Source organism: Artemia sp. Qi Xiang Cuo, chromosome 6 (assembly GCF_049724085.1).
Source record: "Artemia sp. Qi Xiang Cuo chromosome 6, ASM4972408v1, whole genome shotgun sequence".
Classification (NCBI taxonomy): Eukaryota; Metazoa; Arthropoda; class Branchiopoda; order Anostraca; family Artemiidae; genus Artemia; species Artemia sp. Qi Xiang Cuo.
This window is the reverse complement of record NC_142799.1, coordinates 14,166,900-14,184,080: the sequence shown is the minus strand read 5'-3', so window position 1 is coordinate 14,184,080 and position 17,181 is coordinate 14,166,900. Positions and strand designations below refer to the sequence as shown.

Below are 17,181 nucleotides of genomic sequence, written 5' to 3'. Positions count from 1 at the left end.
AATCACTTTCAACTATTAAAAAGGGCACTAGCCCTTTCAATTTACAATCGGATGAGCCCTTTTTGAAGTTTCTATGACAACGTTTTCTATAAAAACCTTATATGCCCCCCAGGGCATAACTTACAACCCTTGCCCTGAGGGCTGTGGATGGAGGGGGGTGTCATCGTCAATGACCTAATTTCCAGAACTTTTAACTACGTTGAACGAAACGGTTATTTCAAAATTTTGATTGAATGTGTTCGGGGAAATGGTGGGCGTGGGAAGGGAGTTAGTTGTCCTCCAATCACTTTAGACTGTTAAAACGGGCACTAGTCCTTTGATTTTCCAATCAAATGAGCCACTATTGAAGTTTTGCTTTCTATAAAAAAAAAATTTATATTCCCCCAGGGCATAACTTGAAACCCTTGCCCTAAGGACTGTGGGGGGAGCGTCCTCCTTAAAGACATATATTCCAGATCTTTAAACTACGTTGAACAAAACGGATATCAAAAAATCTGATTGGATGTGTTTGGGGAAATGGTGGGAGTGGAAGGGGTGTTAGTAGCCTTCCAGTCACTGTCGGCTATTGAAAAAGGCACAAGCCCTTCCAATTTCTAATCGAATGAGCCCTTTTCAAAGTTTCTACGACAGCTCCTTTGATACGAAGTGCCCTGGTCTAAAACAAAGAAATATACAATATATTGTGCCAACATCGTTCTTTACTTAGGCAGCGCTATTGCGCTGCCTACGGTGAATGTCATTTTATATCATATTCCTTGAATAAAAAATAAAATGCAGAGATTTAGAGATTTTTTATGAGAACTGAATCACATATACCTAAGATATGAGGGAGCACTACTGCATTGTAAAGGCTAACAAGTAAATGACGCAACTGAATTTTCATTTGACAAAAGAGATAGAAGATCAGGGGCATAATTTGCTATAGGAAAGGGGGAGGGGCAATTAACCCCTCCACGCCTTCGTTTGCCCCCCCCCCCAGCTCAAATTTAATTTCTTCAAAAAATCTTGTCAAAACTAAGATAACCCTGCATAATTCAAGTATCCAGAGAAATAGGTCAGTTTTATTTAGTATGTCTTTGCCTTTGTGGTAATATATGGATTATTTTTAAGTTTTTACTGTTATTAATTAAAAAAAACATTTATAAAAAAATTTTTTAAATATAAATTTAATGGCATTTTTGACAAATTCAGATATATATAAAATTACATTTAATATTACAAAATCAACACGAACAGAAATTACTGTTAAAGAATAAATGAAACCCAAAACGACGAGAAATTAAATAAAAATCATAGCAAAAAACATACAACAAGTAATAATACAAATGAATTAATAAATGTTAAAGCCAGTAATGCATAGATTGAATATTTGAATCAATCTTAAAACGCAAACATATATTTTGATATTAAAGTATCAAGGAAACTTAAAACGAACATAAGTTAAATAACAATCAATGCGAACAAATATACAATATATATTATTGAAAATGAATAAATGAATCTTAAAACAAGTGAAACTTAAATTGAATATGCAAATCAAGTTTGAATCGAATAAGAATAACTACAAACAAGAGCTTGGGTATCGTCTCACTGCAGAAGCCTAAAGCCTACTGCGTCATTGGCGCTTAACTGAAAACAATTCTTTGAACTGTTTTCACTTCTATAACCCTAGGATGTTACAAATTAATTATGACTTTAGGGAATAACTATCACTATATATGCATTATATTAACCCACTGCACATTTTTTTTTTTCAGTAAACTCATTTGAATTTTTTTTCAGTAAACCACAAATTATATTCTGGCTTTTAGAAAGCATAGGGGTTTTGAATGCTACTCACATTAATTTATGCTCGTTTTGAGTTTGACTCTAATATTTATTTTAATTTTTGTTCGTTTTGGGTTTCATTTATTTATTGATAGTGATTTGGGGTAGTTGTATGCTTCGTAGATTATATGATAGTCCAGACGCCAGGTGTTGAAAATATGAACCATACCACGACGGAATGTGGCTGCTACGAGAATTAGCCTACCCTCCACCCCCTAAATTGACCATGCGGATTCAAAAATACCAATGGCACTTGCTTGCGAGTGGTGGAACACTCTGAAACTTGACATTTTATTATATTTTGGTGTTTCATGCAAGAAAATGCATGTTCCACAAAGTTTAAGGTGCAGTTTTCCGCTGCAGAAGCCATAGAATGTTTTAATAACAAACTAACCCGCTTAGTTACAAAAAATGGCAGAGTTAAAAAAAAAAGGCAAACCTATATGAGTCTTGAACAGTCATGGAAAGTATAAACAAAATCAAATTGAATATCAGATATATAATGATATTAATTGTTGACAGATCCATCAGTTTCAGATTTTTTTTCACTGTAATTTTTATTTTCATTTTCAATGCTGTAAGAACTGGAAAATAATAAATTTGTAATATACGAGTAATTCGTTTTCAGTGAAGCACCAATCACGCAGAAGGGTTTAGGTTTTTACAGTTAAAGAAGGGGACAGTATCCATATTGTGCTAGTTGTGAAACTATATTGGTCTTGACCAATCTTGAAAAGAACTAATAAATTAAACAGAAAATTTGATGCATAATGATATTAATTTCTAAAGGTTCACCAGTCAAAATTTTACTGTAATCTTAATATTTATTTCAACATTAAGTAGAAAAGAAAATATTTGTAATATAATTCGTTTTCAGTAAAGTGCCAATGACGCAGTAGGTTTCTGCAGTGAGACGATACCCAAACTCTTGTTTGTAGTTATTTTTATTCGATTCAAACTTGATTTGCATATTCAATTTAAGTTTCACTCGTTTTAAGATTTATTTATTCATTTACATTAGTATATATTGTATGTTTGTTCGCATTGATTGTTATTTAATTTCTGTTCGTTTTAAGTTTCATATATACTTTAATAGCAAACTATTCGTTTTCGCCTTAAGTTTGACTTTCATATTCAATCTATGCATAACTTGCTTTAATATGTATTTATTCATTTATATTGTTACTTGTGGAATGTTTTTTGCTCTAATTGTTTATTTAATTTCTGGTCGTGTTGGGTTTCATTTATTCTTTGATAGTAATTTCTGGTCGTTTTGAGTTTGAATTTTAACAGGAATTAGTATCTGCTGATCTTAAGTTTAAAATGGCCGTTACTTTTCTTTGAAAAACTTATTTTTCGGAAAGTTTTTTTTTAAATTAATTTTTGTTCGTTTTTGATAGCAAAACGTATCAAGTTTTTATGGCATGGGGGGGGGGTGCTTACTGTCCGATTATTCTTGACTTTAAAAAAAGGATCTAGAACTTTCAATTTAAATCGAATGAGGCTTTTTTCAAAGTCTATATACGATTACCTCTTTGATAAAAACCTTATATATGAACAATAGACAGCTTGCATAACTTGTGGACAGCGATTGGCAACAATGAATAGATTGAAAAAATAGCTGCAATAAGGGGGTTTAGACCATTTCACTTGCTGACACAAAGGGATCACGACTGTTTGGAATTGACCTCAATAGGAATTTGTGTGCCAAAGCAATTTTGGATGTATCACAGAGTATGTATTTTAACCTTATAATTGGATAATTCCCTATGTGTTCTTCCCATACAAAACCCCTTCCCATAAGTTATAAACCCCCCTTAATAAGTTATGCCCCAGGGCATTACTTACAACGCCTACCCCTGGGTCCTGGTGGGCTGTATCGACACCGGAGTTTTTTGTTATCAGAAATTTGAACTATTTTAACGAAAAGTCTATCTCAAAATTTTTATCTGATGCATTTAGGGCATGGAGGAGGGAGAGGGGCTAGTTGCAATTCAATCTCTTTTGACTATCAAAAAGTGAAGAAAAACTTTCAATTTTCAATCAAATGAGCCCTCTCTAAAGTCTATACGAGCATCCCGTCCTTAAGCAATAATACAAAGGATAGGAAGAATCCTACAACTACAACCCTTGCCCTGAGAGCTTTGGGGAAGTTGTAATCCTCAAAGACCTAATTTAAAGAACTTAAAACTACGTTTAATAAAATGGCTGTCTTAAAATTTTGATTGGATGTGTTTGGGGAAATGGTGGGCGTGAGAGGGGGGTTAGTTGCCCTCAAATCACTTTCGACTATTACAAAGGAATTTCCAATCGAATTGAAATTTCAAATCAAATGAGTCTTTCTTGAAGTTTCTTCGACAACGCCTTCTAAAAAACCTTATATGCCCCAAGGGCATAACTTTAAAGCCTTGCCCTGAGGGTTGGGGGGGAGTGTCCTCCTCAAAAACGTATTTTCTATCTGGAAATCAACTACGCCGAACAAAATGGCTATCTCAAAATTTTGATTGGATGTGTTTGGGGTAATGATGGGCGTGGGAGGGGGCTTGTTGCCCTCCAATCACTTTTGACTATTAAAAAGGGCACTAGCCCTTTCAGTTTCCAATCGAATGATCCTGTTTTGAAGTTTCTACGACAACGCCTTCTATAACAGCCTTATATTCCCCCAGGGGATAACTTAAAACTCTTGCCCTGAGGGTTGTGGGGGAGTTTACTCCTCAAAAACATATTTTCTATTTGGAAATCAGCTACACTAAACAAAATGGCTATCTCAAAATTTTGATTGGATGTGTTTGGGGAAATAATGGGCGTAGGAGGGGGGGGGGGCTAGATGCCTTACAAACACTTTTGACTATTAAAAAGGGCACTATCCCTTTGAATTTCTAATCGAATGAGCCTTTTTTGAAGTTTCTATGACAACACCTTCAACAAAAACCTTATATGCCCCCAGGGCATAACTTAAAACCCTTGCCCCGAGAGTTTTGGGGGATTGTCCTCCTCAAATACATATTTTCTATCAGGAAATCAACTACACTGAACAAATTAGCTATCTCAGAATTTTGATTGGATGTGTGTTGGGAAATGATGGGCGTGGGGGGGGGGGGGGCTAGTTGCCCTCCAATCACTTTTGACGATGAAAAATGGCCCAAGCCCTTTGAATTTCCAATCTAATGAGCCGGTTTGGAAGTTTCTACGAAAACGCCTTATATAAAAACCTTATATGCCCCCAGGGCATAACATAAAACCCTTGCCCTGAGTGTTGTGGGGGAGTGTTCTCCTCAAAAATGTATTTTCTATCTGGAAATCAACTACGCCGAACAAAATGGCTATCTGAAAATGTTGATTGGATGTGTTTGGGGAAATGATGGGCGTGGGGGGGGCTAGTTACACTCCAATCACTTTCGACTATTAAAAAGGGCATTAGCTCTTTAATTTCCAATCGAATAAGCCTGTTTTGAAGTTTCTACGACAACGTCTTCTATAAAAACCTTATATGCCCCCAGGGCATAAATTAAAACCCTTGCCCTGAAAGTTGTGGGGAAGTATCCTCCTCAAAAATATATTTTCTATCTGGAAATCAACAACCCTGAACAAAACGGCTATCTCAAAATTTTGATTGGATGTGTTTGGGGAAATGATGGGCGGGGGGGGGGCTAGTTGCACTCCAATCACTTTCGACAATTAAAAAGGTTACTAGCTCTTTAATTTCCAATTGATTGAGCCTTTTTTGAAGTTCATACGACAAGGCCTTCTATAAAACCTTATATGCCCCCAGGGCATAACTTAAAACTCGTGCCCTGAGGGTTGTTGGGGAGTGTCCTCCTCAAAATATATTTTATATATGGAAATCAACTACGCTGAACCAAATAACTATCTCAAAATTTTGATTGGATGTGATGGGGGAAATAAGGGGCGTGAAGGGGGGGGGCTAGGTTCCCTAAAGATACTTTTGACTATTAAAAGGGACACTAAGTTTGTGAATTTCCAATCTAATGAGTCTTTTTTTGAAGTTTTTGTTACAGCGTCTCCTATAAAAACATTATATGCCCCCAGGGCATAACTTAAAACCCTTGCCCTGAGGGTTGTGGGGGAGTGTCCTCCTCAAAAACATATTTTCTATCTGGAAATCAGCTACGCTAAACAAAATGGCTATCTCAAAATTTTGATTGGATGTGTTTCGGGGAATGATAGCCGTAGGAGGGGGGGGGGCTAGTTACCTTCCAATCACTTTTGACTATTAAAAAGGGCACTATCCCTTTGAATTTCTTATCGAATGAGCCTTTTTTGAAGTTTCTATGACAACACCTTCAACAAAAACTTTATATGCCCCCAGGGCATAACTTAAAACCCTTGCCCTGAGAGTTTTGGGGGATTGTCCTCCTCAAAAACATATTTTCTATCTGGAAATCAACTACGCTGAACAAAATGGCTATCTCAAAATTTTGATTGGATGTGTTTGGGGAAATGATGGACGTGGCGGGGGGGGGGGCCCGCTAGTTGCACCCCAATAACTTTCGACTATTAAAAAGGGCACTAGCCATTTAATTTCCAATCGAATGAGCCTGTTTTGAAGTTTCTACGACAACGCCTTATATAAAAACCTTATATGCCCCCAGGGCATAAATTAAAACCCTTGCCCTGAAAGTTGTGGGGGAGTGTCCTCCTCAAAAATATATTTTCTATCTGGAAATCAACTACGCTGAACAAAATGGCTATCTCAAAATTTTGATTGGATGTGTTTGGGGAAATGATCAGCGTGGGGGGAAGGGGGCTAGTTACACACCAATCACTTTCGACTATTAAAAAGGTTACTAGCCCATTAATTTCCAATCGAATGAGCCTATTTTGAAGTTTCTACGACAACGACTTCTATAAAAACCTTATATGCCCCCAGGGCATAACTTAAAACCCTTGCCCTGATGTTTGTGGTGGATTATCCTCCTCAAAAATATATTTTCTATCTGGAAATCAACTACGCTGAACCAAATAACTATCTCAAAATTTTGATTGGACGTGGTTGGAGGAATAATAGGCGTGAGGGGGGGGGTTAGTTGCCCTCCAATCCCTTTCGACTATCAGAAAGGGCACTGGCTTTTTCAATTTCCAGTCGAATGAGCCTTTTTTGAAGTTTCTACGACAACGCCTTCTATAAAAACCTTATATGTTCCCAGGGCATAACTTAAAACCCTTGCCCTGAGGGTTGTGGGGGAGTGTCCTCCTCAAAAATATATTTTCTATCAGGAAATCAACTACGCTGAACAAAAGGGCTATCAGAAAATTTTGATTGGATTTGTTTGGGTAATTGTGGGGCGTGGGGGGGGGAGGGGAGCTAGTTACGCTCCAATCACTTTCGACTATTAAAAAGGGCTCTAGCTCTTTAATTTCCAATCGATTGAGCCTGTTTTGAAGTTTCTACGACAACGTCTTCTATAAAAACCTTTTATGCTTCAGGGCATAACTTAAAACCCTTGCCCTGAGTTTTGTGGGGGAGTGTCCTCCTCACAAATATATTTTCTATCTGGAAATCAACTACGCTGAACAAAATGGCAAGCTGAAAATTTTGATTGGATGTGTTTGGGGAAATGATGGGCGGGGGGGGGGGGCTAGGTACACTCCAATCACTTTCGACTATTAAAAAGGGCACTAGCTCTTTAATTTCCAATCGAATAAGCCTGTTTTGAAGTTTCTACGACAACGCCTTCTATAAAAAATTTATTTGACCCCAGGGCGTAAATTAAAACCCTTGCCCTGAGAGTTGTAGGGGATTATCCTCCTCAAAAACATATTTTTTATCTGGAAATCAACTACACTGAACAAAATGGGTATCTCAAAATTTTGATTTGATGTGTTTGGAGAAATGATGGGCGGGGGGGGGGGGGGCTAGTTGCACTCCAACCACTTTCGACTATTAAAAAGGTTACTAGCCCTTTAATTTCCAATCGAATGAGCCTTTTTTGAAGTTTCTACGACAACGCCTTCTATAAAAACCTTATATGCCCCCAGGGCATAAATTAAAACCCTTGCCCTGAGGGTTGTGGGGGATTTTCATCCTTAAAAATATATTTTATATCTGGAAATCAACTACGCTGAACCAAATAACTATCTCAAAATTTTGATTGGATGTGTTTGGGGGAATGATGGGAGTGAGGGGGGCGGCCGCTATGGATACTTCAAACATTTTTAACTATTAAAATGGGCACTAGCTTTGTGAATGTCGAATCAAATAAATCTGTTTTGTAGCTCTTGCGGCAATGTTATCTATAAAAACCTTTTATGCTCCCAGGGCATAACTTAAAACCCTTGCCCTGAGGGTAGTGGGGGAGTGTCCTCCTCAAAAATATATTGTCTATCTGGAAATCAACTACGCTGAACAAAATGGCTATCTGAAAATTTTGATTGGATGTGTTTGGAGAAATGATGGGCGTGGGGGAGAGGGGAGCTAGTTACACTCCAATCACTTTCGACTATTAAAAAGGGCACTAGCTCTTTAATTTCCAATCGAATGAGCCTGTTTGGAAGTTTCTACGACAACGTCTTCTATAAAAACCTTTTATGCTTCAGGGCATAACTTAAAACCCTTGCCCTGAGGTTTGTGGGAGAGTATCCTCCTCAAAAATATATTTTCTATCTGGAAATCAACTACGCTGAACAAAATGGCTATCTCAAAATTTTGATTGGATGTGTTTGGGGGAATGATGGGCGTGGGGGGGGAAGGGGCGCTAGTTAAACTCCAATCCCTTTTGATTATTAAAAAGGGCACTGGTCCTTTAATTTCCAATCGAATGAGCCTGTTTTGAAGTTACTACGACAACGCTTTCTATAAAAACCTTATATACCCCCAGGGCATAACTTAAAACCCTTGCCCCGAGGGTTGTGGGGGAGTGTCCTCAAAAATATATTTTCTATCTGGAAATCAACTACGTTGAACAGAATGGCTGTCTCACAATTATGATCGAAAGTGTTTGGGGATATGATGGGCGTGTGGGGGCTAGTTGCACTCCAATCACTTTCGACTATTAAAAAGGGCACTAGCTTTTTGAATTTCCGATCGAATGAGTCTTTTTTGAAGTTTCTACGACAGCGCCTTTTATATAAATCTTACTTGTTCCCAGGGTATAACTTAGAACCCTTACCCTGAGGGTTGTGGGGGAGTTTCCTCCCCAAAAATATATTTTCCATCTGGAAATCAACTACGGTGAACAAAATGGCTATCTGAAAATTTCGATTGGATGTTTTTGGGGAAATGATGGGCGTGGGGGGGGGAGGGGGCTAGTTACACTACAATCACTTTTGATTATTTAAAAGGGCACTAGCCCTTTAATTTCCAATCAATTGAGCCTGTTTTGGAGTTTCTACGACAACGACTTCTATAAAAACCTTATATGCCCCAGGGCATAAATTAAAACCCTTGCCCCGAGGGTTGTGGGGGAGTGTCCTCCTCAAAAATGTATTTTCTATCTGGAAATCAACACGCTGAACAAAATGGCTATCTCAAAATTTTGATTGGATGTGTTTGGGGGAATGGTGGGCGTGGGGGGGGCTAGTTGCCCTCCAATCATTTTCGACTATTAAAAAGGGCACTAGAACTCTCGATTTCCAATCGAATAATCCCCCATTGAAGTTTCTACGACGACCCCTTCCATATGAAGTGCCTCTGGGAAAAAAATAATAAATAAATAATAAAATATTGGAGCCGTATGGCCTTTACTATAGACAACGCTACAGCGTTGCCTCTGATTTTCACTTGATTTGGAAAAACTAGCTCCAACTTCACCCCCCCCCCCTTCTCCCAGGCTATTGACGAAATTACGCCACTGGATAAGATGTTGAAATTTGACAGGAAAGATGGTCGATGAGAAACAAGTTTGTGTGTTTTCGGGAGGACCCAATCGGGAAGCCCAAATACGCCAAATTATAGGTATGTTGAATTACTAAGCTTCCGAGTTCTATTAACGGTACAGGTAAGTACTTCTTATTTCAAAAAAAAAATTCGAACTTCTAGTAAGGCAGAAGCCAAACCTTATTTATCTCGAAGGATATCAAATATCCAAATACAGCACGCATAGGGGTCGTCCCAGTATAAAAACGATGTACCACTGAATGGACAACCCCATTAAAAAAAAAAGGAAAAAAGTATGTAACAAAAAAAACTTGTTTTAGATGGCAGTCCAGCCCACATTCTCCAACCAGTTCATTAAAAATTCCATTGAGTTTTGACCACCACTAGCAAATTTGACACAGCAAACATACTTATATTGTAACTTCAAAGATGGAAATGGCATACTAAAGTATTGTAAAATTCATTAGCTCAGTGCGGCTAAAGTTGTACTTGCAACCACGGTTGCCACCCATTGAGAAAAAATCAACCGAGTCCGTTTGACTGAGTGATTTGAATTGAAAATCAAGGTTAGGTTAAATTACAAAAAAAAAACACAAAAATTGCCCTCTTCTTTTACCTGATTGGATTCAGCCATAGCAGTAGCCTACATTAAAATGCCTTTATTTCATAAAATTTTTTATTAGACCCGTATTTATTTATTCAGTTTTTACGGCTATACCAAACAATAGAAATAAATAATTGAATTAATAGTTGATAACACTGAAAAGCAATTTTAGATTAATGGTTTCAGTAAAGCATAAGTTTCCTGTAAGGTATGCAAAAACTCCAAGAGATTAAGAAAAGATTTAAATTAGTCCAATCACAATAGGGTTTTAGGTGAGAATAATAGCATAAAATAAGAAACTTTGGATATACATAGTACTAGCACCATTCACAATCTAGTGAATGGGAGAATTTGTTAAGGTTTTTTCATGAGGGATATTTCTATTGAAAGGATTTCTGTATACTCATAGGTTTTATTTCATTTTGTTGCTATTTTTTTTACAATTTTCTTCATAAGTAATATTCTGTTGTTTGACTGGATTTCTGTTTCCTAGTAGGTTGTTATTGAGTTTCGTTGCTATACTAATAAGTATTCCTTCATAAGCATAAAAGACCAATATTTCTTATATTAAACCTATCAGTGGAGTCAGAGTAGAACATAAACCTAATACACTGTTGCATGGTTCAAAATTTATCAAGGAAAATAAGAACATAATGAAATAAGATAAATGAAAATAAGAAAATTTTTAGGCCAAAATATCCATGCTTCCCAGCGCATTTTTTTTAATCTGGCAGTGTGGTGAGAAGACCCTTGGATAGTTCTTTGGGGACGGGAGGGAGGATAGAACTCACACTCCTCATTGTATCCAAATATATGTTACCGTGAATGTCTGGTTATCTGGTTATCCAAAATCTGATTAATGTTACCATGTGCAACATTAACCACCGAATGTCCAAAATTCCTTTTTTCTTCTTCGATGTGGGAGAAAAACTAATTATAAATTATATAAGGATTGGCTCGCACGTTCCTAAAAAAAAAAAAAAAAAAAAAAAAAAAAAAAAAAAAAAAAAAAAAAATCCTATGATAATGTTCCTATGTCAGAAAATACGACCCAGGATTTCATTTTGTTTCTTTTAAAGTTCCAAGGACAGTGAAAATGAAAATTTATTTGGAGTCTGCTTTCAACCGCTTCCTGAACATCCCGTTTTATGCCTAAGTCTCAAATTATGTCAATCAAGAAATTTAAAGCAACTTAATACCTTCACCACTGATATCATCCATATCAGAATCGAAAAAGTCAACGTAGCTGACATTTTTCTTCCTTTGTCTGAGATGCAGCTTTCCTTGAATAGATTTTGTTGTCGAAGTTATAGCTAGAGATTCCTGTTTAATATGTCCTTGAGATCTTTGCAACATGTTCGCTGGCTGTTGGCTGCCCCAGTTTGGATGATTCGAGACAGGACAAATCATTTCAGAATCCAAAGCTAAGGATTCTTGAGATATGTTCACATTCAATGTTTTGGCAGATGTACATATACCAGCTTGTAATTCTGGAATTGTAGAACATGATAATTATTTAGAGCATGAAAGTCACCTCATGTTTTTTTTTTTTTTTTTTTTTTTCAAAAGAAAAAGCCTTCAAAACATTCAATAAGAGGCAGCGTTCCAGTGTTGTCTATAGTCAATGCCTGTTTCAATTTATTGAAGCATTGAAATTATACTTCAACGCATTATATTTTTCCCTGGAACCACTTCATACGGAAGGGGTGGTAATAGAAACTTTGAATGGGGCTCATTCGAACGGATATAAGAACTTCTATGGTCCCTTTTAAGAGTCAAATGTGATCGCAAAGCAAATATCTTAATCTCTTGTCCTTTCTTTGTAAATGACACCCGTACCCTCCACATATATACGACCAAGATGTTGAGAAAGCTATTTTGTTTAAAGTAGTCGGAAGTTCCAACAAATATGCTTCCGGTGACAAAATTCCTACACAAGGGGAGATTAGCACCACAATTAAAGAAAAACTAATCTGTAGTTTGAATAATAACGTTGAGAAACTAATCGTAGGTCAAAAGTGCTTGGAAGACAAGAGCCCCTCCCGACCTCTGTCTTTGTCCCCCCCCCCCCAAAAAAAAACCTTAAGACGTCAGGTCAAAATTTTGAGACAGCCAGTTTGTTCAAAATAATCGAAAAGTCCCGTAAAACGCATCCAGGGATGAAGTTACCCACACCTTTCGTCTGGGTTAGAGGGCCACAAATAATACAAATTGGCAATTTTTAAAATTATGCTTACTAATAGAGAGGAAGGATTTGTACAATATTTCAGAAACAGCCAAGCGTATGACGTAGAAACTTTCAGAGAATATTGAGGTACATGTTGGACTAAATCAAGACACCATGTATATCCAGGTTACAATAAAGGCGCATCTGCGCCCTTTTGTACATCTGCAATATCTCGGGAGCAGTAAAGGGTATTAAACTGAAACTTTCAGGGAATGTCCAACTAAATCAGAAGAAACCATGCACTTCTAGGTTGGCAATGTGACGTATTTGCAATATCTCAACAATGCCTAATGTTATTAAGCTGAATCTTTAGCAAAATGTTGACTGGGATAATCAGCTAAATTCAAAGACACTATGTGCATTCAGTTTGTCATAAGAAAGTATCTGCAATGTCCCACAGACTGCCAAGGATAATAAATTAATTTTTTGAGGAATCTTGAGTAGATATTAAGTTAAATCATGAGACAATGTGCATCCAGGTTCTAAAATTATGTATCTGCAACCTGCAACATTCCAGGAACGATTAAGAGTATTAACTCAAGACTTCCAGGAAACGTTGAACTAAATAAAAGGGAAGTATCTGCATCCAAATTATAAAACGGGTGATCAAACTATATTTGAAAGCAAAATATTTAAAATGGACAGAGAACAAAAAATCAATGCATGCAGGATAAATAAAACTTGATCAATTGTTTAAATAAACTGATATATGAAAAAATTCCTCGAAGTAGCTTTGAATTCTCAACGCTTTAATGATAAAAGACAAAGATATGTCCTTTACAAAACTAAACAGCTGAATGAAAAAAAACTGGCTTCAACACAGTCAGAAAATTGTCGTTTATTCATTTTTTTTAGGGTGATTTTGAATTTAACTGTTTCCAGTTTCCTCTCCCCATGCCTGAATATACCCAAATGCTATAAAGCTATTAGTAAATTATTTGGAAAAAACTACGTTTTCTAAAGAGTTAAAGAAGCTGAGTTACAAGGTCGAACCTTAAAACATACAGGGAATAGGAGGCACAGTTGGGGGGCTGCCGCCCCCCAAACCCCCTGCTATTGCAGCCTTTAAATAAAAAAAAAAAAGTTTTTTAAACTGAAAGTAAGGAGCGACATTAAATCATAAAACGAACAGAAATTATTGCGTATATGAAAGGGGCTGTCCCCTCCTCAACGCCTCGCTCTTTACGCTAAAGTTTGACTTTCTTACAACTCTTTTTTTTAAACAATAAAACTTTAGCGTAAAGAGCGAGGCGTTTAGGAGGCGTTCAGGTTTTTTTCAAATAATTTCTGCACGTTTTTGTACAGTTTATTACTTATTATTGCTTGACTAACTGTTAGCTGATTTGACAGCTTGCGGGCTAGCCCGAACGGGAAACGATAAGAGCCCGCTTATAGCGGGTTCTTATAGGAAAACGAGATTTTTCGTAAATGTAAATTCGGAGGATAATTTTTTCGGTCTGAAAATATCAAAAGGCCCTAACAGGTCGAATTCTGCTTCGAATGAGTCCTCATTCACCCGGATCAGTTGCCAACTGTGGCCTGTAGGCGTGGATAAAAAAAAAAAAAAAAAAAGAAAGAGAAATGAAGTTTAAGTGGCTATATTTGGTTTTTTGAAACTATATTTGTTTTTTTGATGCTATGAAGCAATTTACTGGATTTTTGGTTTGCAATACTCTTTTCTTTTCTTACTGATTTCTCATTAACAGTCTGTTCATCCAGCCAGGTTAAAAAATCAACAAAAACAACCAAACGTTTGTGTCTAGCCTAGTGCTAGACATAAAGGAGTGATCGGATTGAGCTGAAATTCCGAGGATAAGCTCCCGGGTCCTAGGAAAGCTTAACCTCTAAATTTCAGCCCAATCGGACAACGTTAAAAGGGGGCTGTGGTGGGAGGGTCGAAACTTCCGGCCCAGTTTACCCCATGAAGATAAAGTCGGAGGAGGATGAAATTTTGCAGGTTTCTTAGTTTGAGTTTGGGCTACAAAATGCGATCACCGCCGTCTCTCTGCGACCTCTAGGACCTGAAATCGCTTAACATTGTGGTGGGTCGCCTCTTTATAGAGGCATAAGTGTGCCTCCTTGATTAAAAAATCCCTGTACGTTTTAAGGTTCGACCTTGTAACTCAGCCTCTTTAACTCTTTAGAAAACGTAGTTTTTTTCAAATAATTTCTGCACGTTTTTGTACAGTTTATTACTTATTATTGCTTGACTAACTGTTAGCTGATTTGACAGCTTGCGGGCTAGCCCGAACGGGAAACGATAAGAGCCCGCTTATAGCGGGTTCTTATAGGAAAACGAGATTTTTCGTAAATGTAAATTCGGGGGATATTTTTTTGGTCTTAAAATATCCAAAGGCCCTAAAAGGTTAAATTCTGCCTCGAATGAGTCCTCATTCACCCGGATCAGTTGCCAACTGTGGCCTGTAGGCGTGGATAACAAGAAAAAAAAGAGAAATGAAGTTTAAGTGGCTATATTTGGTTTTTTGAAACTATATTTGTTTTTTTGATGCTATGAAGCAATTTACTGGATTTTTGGTTTGCAATACTCTTTTCTTTTCTTACTGATTTCTCATTAACAGTCTGTTCATCCAGCCAGGTTAAAAAATCAACAAAAACAACCAAACGTTTGTGTCTAGCCTAGTGCTATAGACAGGAAGGAAACTGAGTTACAATTAAAGTGACTCTGATCATTCAATCAGTGAATTTACGAATAAAATCACAGCACCAATTTTTCCATTGCAGTTTTAAGTTAACGGTCAGGCAATAAGCTACACTGTTATCAAGATAAGCTACTTAAAATGTATTAGCTAGCTCAAAGAGCGTTTCAGGGGGTGGTGGTACTATTTTTGTTTTGGTAGACGTGGTAAATATTTGTGGCTTTTGCTGTGTGTATCTCCATGAATACATTATCCAAGAAAAGTTCTCAGGGTTCTTCTGAACAAGTAAGTTTAAAAATGACGCAATAACCTCAAGGATAGGAGGGAGGGCCTTACTCCTGTTTGCAGCAATTTTAGTTGGTTTTGAGTTTGACATAATGATTCATTTTGATTTTTACTTGTTTCAGGATTTATTCAGTGAACTGTTTCAGTAGTTGTTACCTTTACATTTGATATTGTTAGTTATTTTAATTTCCGTTCGTTTGGGATTTCATTTAGTCAAAAATAGTCATTTCTGGTCGGTTCAAGTTACAATTATAGTATGATTGTCTTTCTCCATGTCATATGGCTCCTTATTTTTCTTTACGTATAAATAAAAGTTCAATATGGACAGTCCTTTTATTTGACAGTGACACAACGAAAAATCTCTGGACATTTCGGTCACAAGTATAGTGACCGTTATCAGCCGATATTATGCTGATTTATCTGCTTATGACGGCCACTGAATAAGTGAAATTTAAATGTAAAATTATAGTTCAAAGTATACGTGAACTATATTAACAAATATTCGTAGTGAAATCCGTGGTCTCCGGCGTGAAATTTGAAATAATAAAAGACGTGGCTAAAAATTTTGGATAAATTTGAGGTTTTCTGGCATAACCAGCAACACTTTAAGCATCCTGGAGTACTGATTCTGCCTTCCTACCAGTGGGTAAAAGCAGGCAAGCTTAGCACCCCCCCCAAACCTGGTGTGTAAGAGGGGACCCATCAGATGACCAATCTTAACTTGTAAGTTGCCTACAATAATCCAGCCATCTTTGGGTTAACGCCAACACTGCTCCTTGATGTTTTGTAAAGACTGCTTTACTTTCCCTCAAATTGCAAAATCCCTGATTTGCTCTATGTTTGTAATTTGCTGCTAGATTGCGGACCCTATCCTGTCTTATAACACTGCTTACCCTGTACTGGTTTTTGTTGTTTATATCGGGTGAGAAATGAAAAGCAAACTCAAGCCACCCCGTGATCTAAGGTGAAACAGCTCACTCCAATTCTCTCGATCAGAATCTGTTTCGGAGTAACTAATCATTCTCACTAATCCCAATAAATTGTATAAAGATCAAGCATAAAAATGCTAGCAGATTCACTACAAACTGACAACCTTAGATCTTTAGTAAAAGGTTACTTGATGACCTCATATTGACCATGGTCTCTACCCAGGTAGAAGAGGCAGTGATTAAAATGACACATGAATAGGCATTTATGCAACATGATGTCACTGTCTCTTCAGATGAGCTGGATGCAATCAAGCAGGAAGTGTATGCTTGCCGACCTCATATTGACCATGGTCTCTACCCAGGTAGAAGAGGCTGTGATTAAAATGACACATGAATAGGCATTTATGCAACATGATGTCACTGTCTCTTCAGATGAGCTGGATGCAATCAAGCAGGAAGTGTATGCTTGCCTCAATCTACATCTTAGTAATCTAGTGGATAAAACCCTTGAAAGTTATGAATAACGCCCATTTTCCATTGAGTCTTCATTGACTACTTTAGAGTCATCCATGAAAGACCTCGAAAGCTCTTTCAGGCCTATCCAGTCTAACCTGGCAAGATTAAACGACCGTTTTGAACAGTCGGCTTTAAGCAACCATATTATTGTCTTTGGGGTCAAAGAAGATGCCACCATGGAGAATATTGAAAGTCCATTCCTGTCACTATGTGTTGTGAAATTTCCTGGCATACCAATTACCCAGTCTGACCTTGTATAATCCAAAAGGATTGGCAAAACATATGCCAAAGCCAGACAC

At 37.2% G+C, this 17,181-nt stretch overlaps 1 protein-coding gene across 2 annotated transcripts in view; it reads right to left on the bottom strand.

Moving 5' to 3' along the window:
• The window catches only part of LOC148950893 (uncharacterized), a 150,618-nt gene that overhangs the window by 65,452 nt on the left and 67,985 nt on the right, over positions 1-17,181 (bottom strand). For both annotated transcript variants that reach the window (XM_089090499.1, XM_089090500.1), the window contains exon 8: positions 11,468-11,758. In XM_089090499.1, the coding sequence (XP_088946625.1) occupies positions 11,468-11,758 (291 nt within the window). The remainder of the gene's footprint in view (positions 1-11,467; positions 11,759-17,181) is intronic.